Consider the following 12,657-nt stretch of genomic DNA (forward strand, 5'->3'; position numbering starts at 1 on the left):
CAGAGACAGACACCCGCAGCCCTGCTTCACTTGTGAAGCTTCCCCCCTGTAGCTGGGGAACCGAGGGCTCGAACCCAGATCCATGTGTGGGCCCTTGAGCTTTGTACTATGTGCACTTAACCTGGTGTGCCACTGCCTGGCCCCCTAGCTTTTGTTGTTTCTCTTAAATTTTTTTAAAAAATTATCTTTATTTATTTATTGGATAGAGACAGCCAGAAACTGAGAGGGGAGAGGGAGACAGGGAGAGAGAGACAGAGAGACACCTGCAGCCCTGCTTCACCACTCGGGAAGCTTCCCCCCTGCAGGTGGGGCTGGCGGCTTGAACCCGGGTCCTTACGCACTGTAACGTGGGTGCCACCACCAGCCTCCATCTCTCTCCCTCTCTTTCTCTCTCTCTCTCATTTCTGTTCTACCAAGCAGACAAGGTTACAGCAGCCAGACAGAGATTCCAAATTTACTTTTATTATTTTTTTTTTGAAGTTCAGAAATTTATTTCCTCCAGTGACACATTAGAGCGGTATTAGACAATCATTAAAAATGTCAAGACAAAAACAAAAACAAAGCCCAACAGATCTGAGAGCTTTCATTTAGCTTTGTGAGACTTGAGTGAAACAACAACAATGAAAAGCTTCCCCCAGTCCATTATCTTTTATTCATTGATTACTATTAGTTATTATTCTATTTATTGATTTAATGTATGTATATTTTTGCCTCCAGGGTTATCACTCGGGCTCAGTGTTGGCAGTAAGCGCCCACTGCTCGTGGAGGCCATATTTTTCCTTTGACTCATATTTTTTCCATTTTATTGCATAGAGACAGAAAGATTGGGGGGGGAGAGACAGAGAGACACCTGCAGCCCTGCTTCACCACTCGTGAAGTGACCCCCCCCCCAGGATGAGAGCCGGGGGCTCGAACCGGGATCCTCACGCCGGTCCTTGCGCTTTGCACCACCTGCGCTTAACCCTCTGCGCTACCGCCCGACTCCCATCTCTCCCGTTCTTAAATAGTAGAGCCGAGAGACTGAGAGACAGAGACACCTGCAGCCCCTCTCCACCGCTCATGAAGCTTCTCCCCTGCAGGCGGGGAACGGGAGGCTCGAACCCGGGTCCTTCCCCGTGCACGGTGACACGCACACCCACGGCGTCCTGCGGCCGGGTCTGGGGGGCTGGGGGGCATCACCGGGAGGTGTCCCCACAGCACAGAAGTCTCCTCAGGGCCCCCCGGATGTCCCGGTTCCGGAGGCTGTAGATGAAAGGGTTCAGCATGGGGGTGACGGCCGTGTACAGCACGGAGGCCGGGGGTCCCGTCCGAGCGTCCCCGGGCCGGGGGTCCCCCGAGGAGGAGCCTAGGTAGACCACCAGGCACGTGCCGTAGAACAGTGACACCACCCCCAGGTGGGACCCACAGGTGGAAAAGGCCCGGGCCCTGCCGCCCGGCGTGGACATGCCCAGCACGGCCCGGCAGATGCGGGCGTAGGACACCACGATGCCGGCCAGCGGCAAGAAGCCCAGCGCCGCGGTCACCCCGTCCATCACCACCTCCCCGGCCCGGCGATCCGAGCAGGCCAGCCGCAGCAGCTCGGGGAGCTCGCAGAAATAGTGGGGGACCTCTTCCGGGGAGGCGCAGAAGGACAGCTGCAAGGTGGCCAGGGTCTCGGGGAGGGCGCCCAGCGCCCCGGCCAGCCAGACCAGGACCACCAGCCGGGCGCAGAGCCCCGGGCTCATGACGGCCGTGTAGCTCAGGGGGTGGCAGATGGCCACGTAGCGGTCGTAGGCCATGACGGTCAGCAGGAAGTTGTCCAGCAGGCCGAAGACGGTGAAGAAGAACAGCTGGGCCACGCAGCCCCCGTAGGTGATGGCCTTGCTCTGCGTCCAGATGTCGCGCAGCATCTTGGGGACGGTGGTGGAGGTGAAGCAGATGTCCACCAAGGCCAGGTTGGAGAGGAAGAAGTACATGGGGGTGTGGAGGTGGGGGTCCGAGCTGACGGCCAGCACGAGGAGCAGGTTCCCCAGCACGGTCAGCAGGTACATGGACAGGAAGACCCCAAAGATCAGGGGCTGCAGCTCAGGGACCCCCGACAAGCCCAGGAGCAGGAAGTCGGGCCTCCCCGTGCGGTTTCTCGGCTCCATGGGGGCTTTGCACGGCGGTGGCGGTGGCGGGGGGACCGTGTCCTGCTCGGTGGTCTCTGCTGGGTCCTCTGGGTTCCTGGGAAGGGAGGAAGCAGGATGGCGCTGGGGTGGGGACCCCAGGACTGGGACGGGGCGCCTGGTCTGTGAGGACGGACGGACGGACGCCTGGTCTGGGTTCGGGGCTCCATGCTGCTGGCCGCCCTCCTCCCGCGTAAACAGCTCTGCCCCGAGGGCAGCTTCATGCCGGGGTGTCTCTGGCTGCCTCCAGGCCTCTCCTTCTCCTCCCTTTTTCTCCCTCTCCCTTTCTCCCTCTCTCTCTCTCTTCTCTCTCTTTCCCTCTCCCTCTCTCCCTCCCTCTCCCTTTCTCTCCATCCCTCTCTCTATCTCCCTCTCTCCCTTTCGCTCTCTCCCTCTCCCTTTCTTTCCCTCTCCCTCTCTCTCTCTCCATCTCCCTCTTTCCCTTTCTCCCTGTCTCCCTCTGTCTCTCTCCCTCTCTCTCTCCCTTTCTCTCCCTCTCTCTCCCTCTCCCTTTTTCTCCCCCTCTCTCTTTCTCTCCTTCTCTCTCTCCCTCTCCCCCTCTTCCTTTCTCTCTCTCCCTCTCTCCCTTTCGCTCTCTCCCTCTCCCTTTCTTTCCCTCTCCCTTTCTCTCTCTCCATCTCCCTCTTTCCCTTTCTCCCTGTCTCCCTCTCTCTCTCCCTCTCTCTCTCCCTTTCTCTCCCTCTCTCTCCCTCTCCCTTTTTCTCCCCCTCTCTCTTTCTCTCCTTCTCTCTCTCCCTCTCCCCCTCTTCCTTTCTCTCTCTCCCTCTCTCTCTTTCTCTCCCTTTCCCCCTCTCCCTCTTCCTTTCCCTCTCCCTCTCTCTCTCTCCTCCTCTCTCTTTTTCTCCCTCCCTCTCCCTCTCTCTCTCCTTTTCTCTTTCTCTTTCTCCCTCTCCCTCTCCCCCTCCTTTGAAAAGCTATGCTGTTGTCTCCTTTGAAGAGACAGTTAATGTGACAGAGACTGGGACCCAGGGCATCATTCCAACCTCGGGCTCTGGCGCTGGGCAGCGGCGCACCTGAGAGACAGCTGTGCAGAGACCGGAGAGACGGCAAAGAGGTGATTCGCAGGTGCGGCCAGGTGACAGGTAAACGATGCAGACACAGACGTACACAGACATTGCGAGAGGGCGGGCGGATAGGCAGAGAATTTTCATTGTCTTCATTTTTTGGGGTAGAGACGGCCAGAAATCAAGAGGGAAGAGGGAGATAGAGAGGGGAGAGACACCTGCAGCCCTGCTTCACCACTCAGGCAGCTTTTCCCCTGCAGGTGGGGACCGGGGGCTCCAACCCGGGTCCTTGCCGCATTGTAACGTGCGCTCAACCAGGTGCGCCCCTGCCCGGCCCCTCTGAAGTTTTGTTGTTGTTGTTGTTTTAACCAGAGTCCTGCTGAGCTCTGGCTGCTGGTGGTGCTGGGGACTGAACCGGGGACCTCAGAGCCTCAGGCAGGAGAGTCTGTTTGCAGAACCCCTGTGCTGTCTCCCCAGTATTATTATTATTATTATTATTATTATTATTATTATTTTCCCAGAGTCCTGCTGAGTTCTGGCTGATGGTGGTGCTGGGAATTGAACCTGGGACCTCAGAGCCTCAGGCAGGAGAGTCTGTTTGCAGAACCCCTGTGCTGCCTTCCCAACCATAGATGATAGATAGATGATAGAGAGATTGATGATAGATAAATAATAGATAGACAGACAAATAGATGCTAGACAGATAGATGATAGAGAGATAGACAGATAGATGATAGAGAGATAGACAGACAGATAGATGATAGAGAGATAGACAGATAGATGATAGAGAGATAGACAGACAAATGATAGAGAGGTAGACAGATAGATGATAGAGAGATAGACAGATAGATGATAGACAGATAGACAGATAGATGATAGAGAGATAGACAGATAGATGATAGACAGATAGATGATAGAGAGATAGAAAGACAGATGACAGAGAGATAGACAAACAGATAGATGATAGAGAGACAGATAGATGATAGAGAGATAGACAGATGATAGAGATAGACAGATGATAGAGAGATAGACAGACAAACAGATGATAGAGAGATAGACAGATAGATGATAGAGAGATAGACAGATGACAGAGTCCACTGGGAATGGTGGAATCATACAGGCACAGAGACCCAGCATCACCCTGGTGACAAAAATCAAACCAAAACAAATGAACATCCCCCCCCCCAAGTCAAACAAACAAACAAAAAACCCGCCCAGAATCCAAGTGAGTCACTGCATCGACATCAGCTAAAAAGAAGAGAAAACCCCAAACTGGGTCCCCGTCCCTCTCGGGCAGACGTGTTGGACGCCCACCTGTCAGCAAAACGACACACACCCGCCAAGCCAGGCGCCTGGAGGACCGGGGGGGGGGGGGGGGCGGGCAGGGTTCCTGACTCCCAGTCACACCCACCTGGCACAGCTGACGCCGAGCTGGTCTCTCCTTTGGGGTGTGTGTGGGGGGCTTGAATCTCTCGTTGGAGGGACGCCCGCCGGCCAGAGGTGACCAGATGCCCAGATGTGAATTCAGTCTCTGTCTCTGTATCCCTTAAAATCTTAGCAGCTGGGAGTAGGGCGGTGGCGCAGCGGGTTAAGCGCAGGTGGTGCAAAGCGCAGGGACCGGCGTGAGGATCCCGGTTCGAGCCCCCGGCTCCCCACCTGCAGGGGAGTCGCTTCCCAGGCGGTGAAGCAGGTCTGCAGGTGTCTGTCTTTCTCTCCCCCTCTCTGTCTTCCCCTCCTCTCTTGATTTCTTTCTGTCCTATCCAACAACGATAGCATCAATAACAACAACAAAATAACCACAATAATAAAAACAAACAAACAGGGGCAACAAAAGGGAATGAATAAATGAATAAATATTTTTTAAAAAGATTTTAGCAGCTGGTGGGACGAACAGGGGCAATGAGGTTGTGGGCCCCTAATATACCCACACAGCGATGAGGCAGAGAGGCACCAGACAGCCCAACCCTGGAGAAAACCCAATGCCTTTTGACAGATGACTTGGATTAAAAAAACAAAAAAGTATAGGACATGTACTCCACAGAATGTCATACAGCCGTTAAAAAGATGCTATTGAGTCCTCCGGGATAAAGTGTATGGAACTGGAGAAGATGATATTCAGCGAAGCAGAGAGACGGAAGTGAGGAACCACTGCAGGATGGTCTCACTCAAAGGCGGAAGATGAGAGTTGAATATACAAAGGTGAAAAGGAAAAAAAAAGAAAAAGAAAAACCAAAAATCTCTCCCTCCCCCCTCAAAACAACAACAACAACAACAAACAAACAAACAAACAAACAACAACTCAATTTGTTTTCAAGACTGTGGGAAAACTAGAATGGAGGTGGAGATACAGATCTTTGGTGAAATAAATAAATGAATTGATTGATTTAAAAGAAGAAGAAGAAAAAGGCACTAGGCTGCGGGAATGAGAGTCGGAAGAACAGAGAGGAAAAAGAAAGACAGTAAGTAGATTAAAAGAAAATCAAGGCTGCCTCCTTGCAGCAAAACCACTGGAGAACCACTCAACCGTGGACGAGTGATCTTAAAAGTCACATCTCCGCAACAGGGAGGCCAGGTGTCTCAGAGAACCAGTTCTCTCTCCCTCTCTCTCTCTCTCTTTCTCCTCTCTCTCCTCTCTCTCTCTCTCTCTCTCTCTCTTTAATGTGCATTTCTCTCTCTCTTTCCTCTCTCTCTCTCTTCTCTCTCTTTCTCTTCTCCTCTCCTCACCTCTCCTCTCTCTCTCTTCTATCTCCCCCTCTCTCCTCTCTCTCTCTCTCTCCCTCCCCCTCCTCCTCTTTCTCTCCTCTCTCTCTCTCTCTCTCTGAGAGTGGAAGATTCTAACGTTCCTGTGACATTTTATTTAGTTAATTAGTTTTGGTCAGGGAAAATTCTTCCGTCTACACAGCCTCCCCTCCCCGCCCCAGACAAGAGGCATTTTTCTTTCTCCCTTCAGCTTCATGGGCTCAAGGGAAGGAAGTATGATTTCTTCAGCTCTGGCAGAAGGGCTGCTCTTAGTTTCTCATTAAATCGACATTCCCCCCCCCCCCCCCCGTTGTGATCTCGGGACATCTGGAAGGATCTGGGGACCGTAGTGGAAACATATCCACGAAGGTCGCCCTCTCCAGGGTCCCTCCGCTGTCTCTTCCCATGGGGACAATTAAGTTTTTTGGTGACTGTAGGAAAAATAAGATCAGATCCCATCTGTGAACCCAGCCCTGGGCTTCTGCAATTCTCAACAGGTGGCTTGTCTGTTTGTTTTTCTTGTTCTCTCTGCCTTTCTTGTTATTTTTTAAACCCCCCCTTTTTTGGTGACTACTAGTGGGTGACCAGATTGCAGGATGCCAGTGCCTAGCTCCACACCACGTCCACCACCAAAGTCCCGTGTCTGCACCCTCCCACCTCCCAAAGGTCACCACCCGCGTTCTTAAAAAGCCTTCCAGTTTACTTGCTGCTGCTTTTTCAAAATTCAGGTTTCTGCATATCAATTTTCTAGATTTAGTATCTGAGTGAGACCATCTGGTCGCTGTCTCTCATCTCTTTACTTATTTCGCTAAACATCCTCACCTCCAGTTCCATCCCTTTTGTCCCAAAGGACACACTATTATCTTTTTGATGGCAGAGTAGTATTCCATGGAATAGATATCCCATCCCTTCTTTATCCAGTCATCTGTGGGTGGGCATCGGGGCGGCCTCCACTCTCTGGCTGTTGGGAATAACGCAGCTGTGAGCACAGGGCAGCGTGTGTCCCTTCTAATTAGCACTGAGCGTCACTGGATGCACGCCCAAGGGTGGGACCGCGGGCTCATAAGGCGACTCCGTGTTGATTTGTTTAAGGACCGGGCACACAGTCTCCAGAGGGGCTGCCCCTGTCCGCATTCCCACCAGCAGCGCAGCAGAATTCCCTTTCCCCCCACAACCATCCTCACCTGTCCTTTCCCGGTCGGCTGATGGAAGAAGCCCTTCTCTCAGGTGTGAGATGGGAGCTCAGTGGAGTTTTAATGTGCATTTCTCTCATGAGAAGTGAAATGGAGAACTTCTTCACATGTCTGTGGCCCACTTCTCTCTCTCTCTAAAAAAGTTTTCTGTTTATGGCTGGGGGTGTGGGTCCACCTGCCAACACCCATGTCCAGCGGAGAAGAAATGACAGAAGCCAGAACTCCCACCTTCTGCTCCCCATAAAGAATTTGGGTTCAGATTCCCAGAGGGGGAGAAATGTCAGGGGAAGACGCCCAGAGGGCTCTGAGCCCCAACTCCATCAGGACCCGGAGAGAGAAGAGGAAAAAGAAGGGACACTCGGACGGAGTCACAGGTGGAGTGTGACTGAGAAGGGGAGAGAAGGCAGGAGCACAGGGGGAAATGGGCGAATAAATATCAATGTAGATCGTTGTAGAAAGAATAATCAGCCCGTGTCTGGGAGCTTGGGAGAAGCCCTGCAGTTTCCAGTGGAGGGAATGGGGACGCAGAGCTCTGGGGGTGGGAACCGGGTGGAGTTGTCCCTCTGTTATTCTGTAATTTTGTAAATCACTAATATATATATTGTCTGCTTAGTTGTCTGGGCCACTATTTATTGAGTTCTTTTTGCTTCTTTTGTAGCTCTGTACCCACCTGTACAGATGTCTGATATCAGCTGTTTGTCTGAGGTGCGCAAGTGTTTCTCCCTGTTTACTAGGTTGTCTGGCTCTCTTTGATTCATTTGCTTTTTGCTATGTAGAATTCACTAGTACAGCCGTCTGGGCCTGAGCTTGGGGCTTTTTCTTCTCGGGAAGCTTTTTGATGACCGGTTTAATTTCTAGACTTGGGGTCAGCTTGTTTCTCCTTCCTCCTGGGTTGGGCTTGGCAGGCTGCGTGACTCCAGCAGTGAATCTCTACTGGATGGTCTGATTTATTCCCGCAGAGACATTCATAATATTCATGTGCGATACCTTGTATCTCCCCACCTTCGGCTGTCATTTCACCTCTCTTGTTCTTGATGGTTTAATTAATTAATTTTGCCTCCAGGGTTATTCCTGGGGCTCAGTGGCAGCACTAGGAATCCACTGCTCCTGGAGGCCATTCCCCCTCCCCATTTTATTGGACAGGACAGAGAAATTGTCTTATTTTAAAAAATCCAGTAATAGAAATGCAGGATTACGACAACAATGAGATATCACTTCACTCCTGTGAGAATGTCATACATCAGAAAAGCAAATGCTGGTGAGGGTGTGGGGTCAAAGGAACCCTCCTGCACTGCTGGTGGGAATGTCAATGGGTCCAACCTCTGTGGAGAACAGTCTGGAGACTCTCAGAAGGCTAGAAATGGACCTACCCTGTGATCCTGCAATTCCTCTCCTGGGGATAGATCCTAAGGAACCCAACACATCCATCCAAAAAGATCTGTGTACACATATGTTCTTGGCAGCACAATGTGTAGTAGCCAAAACCTGGAAGCAACCCGGGTGTCCAACAACAGATGAGTGGCTGAGCAAGTTGTGGTCTATATACACAATGGAATACTACTCAGCGGTAAAAAATGGTGACTTCACCGTTTTCAGCCGATCTTGGATGGACCTTGAAAAATTCATGTTATGTGAATTAAGTCAGAAACAGAAGGATGAATATGGGATGATCTCACTCTCAGGCAGAAGTCGAAAAACAAGATCAGAAACGGAATCACAAGTAGAACCTGAACTGGAATTGGCGTATTGCACCAAAGTAAAAGACTCTGGGGTGGGTGGGTGGGTGGGGAGAATACAGGTCCATGAAGGATGATGAATGACATAGTGGGGGTTGTATTGTTAAATGGGAAACTGGGGAATGTTATGCATATACAAACTATTGTATTTACTGTTGAATGTAAAACATGAATTGCCCAATAAAGAAATAAATTAAAAAAGAAAAAAAAAAGAAATGCAGGATTACAAAGTTAGCATGATTCTTAGGAGTCATTCTTGATCATTGAAAAAGAAATAGATGTCCTGGCTTCTTTCTTTACTAAGACCCTTAGTTCCATCTGCTCTGTTCTGACCTCTGGGTTCCTGATTATTAAACAAATTTGTTCTGCTTTGTGTCTTACTGCTTCTCAGCCGGTAGGTTGCAGATGCTGCCATGGTGCCAACCTGCCCTCCCTGGGCAGACGCCCTCACCCGTGTGTCCTGGAGCCTCCCCTCCCCAGAGCCCTGCCCCACTAGGGACAGACAGACACAGGCTGGGGGTGTGGATCCACCTGCCAACACCCATGTCCAGCGGAGAAGCAATGACAGAAGCCACAACTCCCACCTTCTGCTCCCCATAAAGAATTGGGTCCAGAGAGTCAGGTGGTAGTGCAGCCTGTTAAGTGCACGTGGCACAAAGTGCAAAGACCAGCATAAGGATCCTGGTTTGAGCCCCCAACTCCCCACCTACGGGGGGGGGGGTCACTTCACAGGTGGTGAAGCAGGTCTGCAGGTGTCTGTCTTTCTCTCCCCCTCTCTGTCTTCCCCTCCTCTCCATTTCTCTCTGTCCTGTCCAACAACAACAATAACTACAACAATAAAACAACAAGGGTAACAAAAGAGAATAAATAAATAATTTTAAAAAAATAATAATTTGGGTCCAGACTCCCAGAAGGATAAAGAACAGGGAAGCATCCAATGGAGGGGAGGGGACAGGGAGCTCTGGTGGTGGGAACTGTGTGGGATTGTGCCCCTGTGATCCTACAATCCTGTTCGTCATTATTAAATCACTAATAAAAATCATATATATATATTTAAAAGTACAAAAATCCCATAGTGGTACTGGTGTTAGCAGGTCAGCTTTATCTTAAGCAGCTTTGCCAAGGATATTAGCCAGATTTGAGACCGATCCTAAGGGCTGGGGAGGGACGTTTAGACCTGTGCTGTGTGGTCTCTGTCTCTCTCTCTCTCTGTCACTTACTATCTGAAATAGGCAGCCCAGAACATCAGGGTCCCCACGAAATACATGCAGAACCCCTCGAGATCTCACCATCCTGAGAAATCCATGTACCCCCTTTTGCAGCACTTTCTCCAAGTCAATCGAATTTTGTGATTCTGAAATATAAATGGTGGTAGTGGAGGCCAAGTGTTTTCCTGGATTTTTTTTTCACTTCTCTGTTAATCCCTCAGCCTACACTTTCTCTCTGGATCACCTCCAATGTGTCCATGTTAACACATGCGGTTCACTGTGTCTGGCTGGGCACGAGTGAGGCCACTTCCTGCTCTTCATGTCAGGTGGATCGACTTACCCCTGCTTATATATTTTTATAGACTCTTTATTTATTTATGTATGTATTTATTTATTCCCTTTTGTTGCCCTTGTTGCTTTTATTGTTGTAGTTATTATTGTTGTTATTGATGCCATCGTTGTTGGATAGGACAGAGAGACATGGAGAGAGGAGGGGAAGACAGAGAGGGGGAGAGACAGACAGACACCTGCAGACCTGCTTCACCGCCTGGGAAGTGACTCCCCTGCAGGTGGGGAGCCGGGGGCTCGAACTGGGATCCTTAGGCCGGTCCCTGCGCTTTGCGCCACGTGCATTTAACCTGCTGCGCTACCTCCCGACTCCCCCTGCTTATTTTTATAGATTCTACATCTTATTTTTTCTGATTCATTTCTTTCTTTCTTTCTTTCTTTTTTTTAATCAAAGGGCTCGATGCTTTACAGTACAATCGTAGACAGACAATTTCATTATCTACCAGCCCCCTCCCCTCAAATTTTCTTCCTCTCCAGCCTTCTCCTCCCTCCCCAGAGTCCTTTGCTTTGGTGCAATACACTCCGATTAATTTCTGCTAGTGTTGGTGGCTGGCATGACAGATGCTGAGTTGAAGGGGAAGATGGGATCTCCATATCCATGAGTGACACACAGACTCAGCTACAACAAGCGGGTTTGCTCAAGTTTGAACTGCCGCGAACAACAGCTACGAGGGTGATAGTTTTGCCCGTGTGAAAGAGATTGGTTTCTGATTTTCCCCTGGTTACCAATTTATAGAAATCACTGTGGTCACTAAAGGATTTTTCATAGGAGTCAAGCAAAGGAAACACACATGTTTTTAAATTAGTTTTTTTTTTTTTAAAGATTTTTATGGGACTCCGGTGGTAGTGCAGCAGGTTAATTGCAGGTGGCACAAAGCGCAAGGACTAGACTAAGGATCCCGGTTCGAGCCCCCCGGGCTCCCCACCTGCAGGGGAGTCGCTTCCCAGGCAGTGAAGCAGGTCTGCAGGTGTCTGTCTTTCTCTCCCCCTCTCTGTCTTCCCCTCCTCTCTCCATGTCTCTCTGTCCTAGCCAACAATGACAACAGCAATAACAACAACAATAATAACTACAAGAATAAAACAACAAGGGCAACAAAAGGGAATAAATAAATAAATAAATATAAAAAAAGATTTTATTCATTTACTAGTGAGAAAGATAGGAGGAGACAGAGAGAGAAAGAACCAGACATCACTCTGGTCCATGTGCTACTGGGGATTGAACTCAGGACCTCATGCTTGAGAGTCCAATGCTTTATCCACTGTGCTACCTCCCGGACCACAAAGGAAACCTATTGGGTCTTATGTATTTCCTCTGAGATGAACTAAATCCTAACATCTATGTACCATGGAGTACTTTGAGGTAAATGGGAATCTTCAGACATTTGGGATATGAGAATGAGAATCAAATCAGGAGAGGAAATGAGTGTCAACCGAGAAAGTCAGTCAGTGACAGAGTTGGATGTTCCACAAATCACATCCAGACCCAAACAACCAAAGGACAAAGCAGCAGAAAAGCGAGGATGTCCACAGAGAGAGGCGCCATGGTCTTACTCCCTAAGTGCGACAAGCCGTCGAACATTTGCTTCAGAGTTTGATCCGTCTACCACAGCACCTGCAAAACCTTTCATGGTTTCCTCTCCAGGACTCTTCTCAGAGCCCCCTGGATGTCCTTGTTCCGGAGGCTGTAGATGAAGGGGTTCAGCATGGGGGTGACCACCATGTACAGCACGGAGGTTGTCGCACTTGCGCGTGAGTTGGGGGAAGCAGCAGAGCTCAGGTAGACTCCCAGGGCTGTGCAGTAAAATAAAGCCACCACAGAGAGGTGGGAGACACAGGTGGAGAAGGCTCTGGACTTGCCCTGAGCTGAGGAGATTTCTCGTATGGAAGCCATGATCTTAGCGTAAGAGGACAGCACTCCAGCGAAAGGACCGCCAGCTAACAGCACAACTGCAAAGTACATCACCAGGTCGTTGAGAAAAGTGTCAGAACAGGCCAGCTGGATCACCTGGTTGAGCTCACAGAAAAAGTGAGGGATTTCCAAGTCTGCACAGAAGGACAGTTGCAGAAGCAGTAAGCTGTTTACTAAAGAATTCAGGGCACTCAAGACCCAGCACCCCAACACCAGCAGCCCACAGAGTCTCGGGCTCATGACGGCCGCGTAGTGCAGGGGGTGGCAGATGGCCACGTAGCGGTCGTAGGCCATGACGGTCAGCAGGAAGATGTCTACCTCCCCAAAAAGTAGGTAGAAGTAAATCTGAGAG

The 12,657-nt window shown here is 50.3% G+C and overlaps 2 protein-coding genes across 2 annotated transcripts in view; both read right to left on the reverse strand.

Annotated features, from left to right (window-relative positions):
• Nucleotides 1-1,175: 1,175 nt before the first annotated feature.
• LOC103126649 (olfactory receptor-like protein OLF4) lies at nucleotides 1,176-2,129 on the reverse strand. The gene has a single exon (XM_007537559.1). The coding sequence runs from the start codon at nucleotides 2,127-2,129 to the stop codon at nucleotides 1,176-1,178; it is 954 nt and encodes a 317-aa protein (XP_007537621.1).
• Nucleotides 2,130-12,020: 9,891 nt separating this feature from the next.
• The window catches only part of LOC132535676 (olfactory receptor 7A17-like), a 930-nt gene continuing 293 nt past the window's right edge, over nucleotides 12,021-12,657 (reverse strand). Inside the window, exon 1 of the mRNA XM_060182459.1 lies at nucleotides 12,021-12,657. This exon is cut by the window's right edge and continues 293 nt beyond it. Within this exon, the coding sequence (XP_060038442.1) occupies nucleotides 12,021-12,657 (637 nt within the window).

Source organism: Erinaceus europaeus, chromosome 23 (genome assembly GCF_950295315.1).
Source record: "Erinaceus europaeus chromosome 23, mEriEur2.1, whole genome shotgun sequence".
Taxonomy (NCBI): Eukaryota; Metazoa; Chordata; class Mammalia; order Eulipotyphla; family Erinaceidae; genus Erinaceus; species Erinaceus europaeus.

What these genes read in the sequence shown, in the direction of transcription:
- LOC103126649 (XM_007537559.1), bottom strand. Translation starts at nt 2,129, where the DNA reads ATGGAGCCGAGAAACCGCACGGGGAGGCCCGACTTCCTGCTCCTGGGC.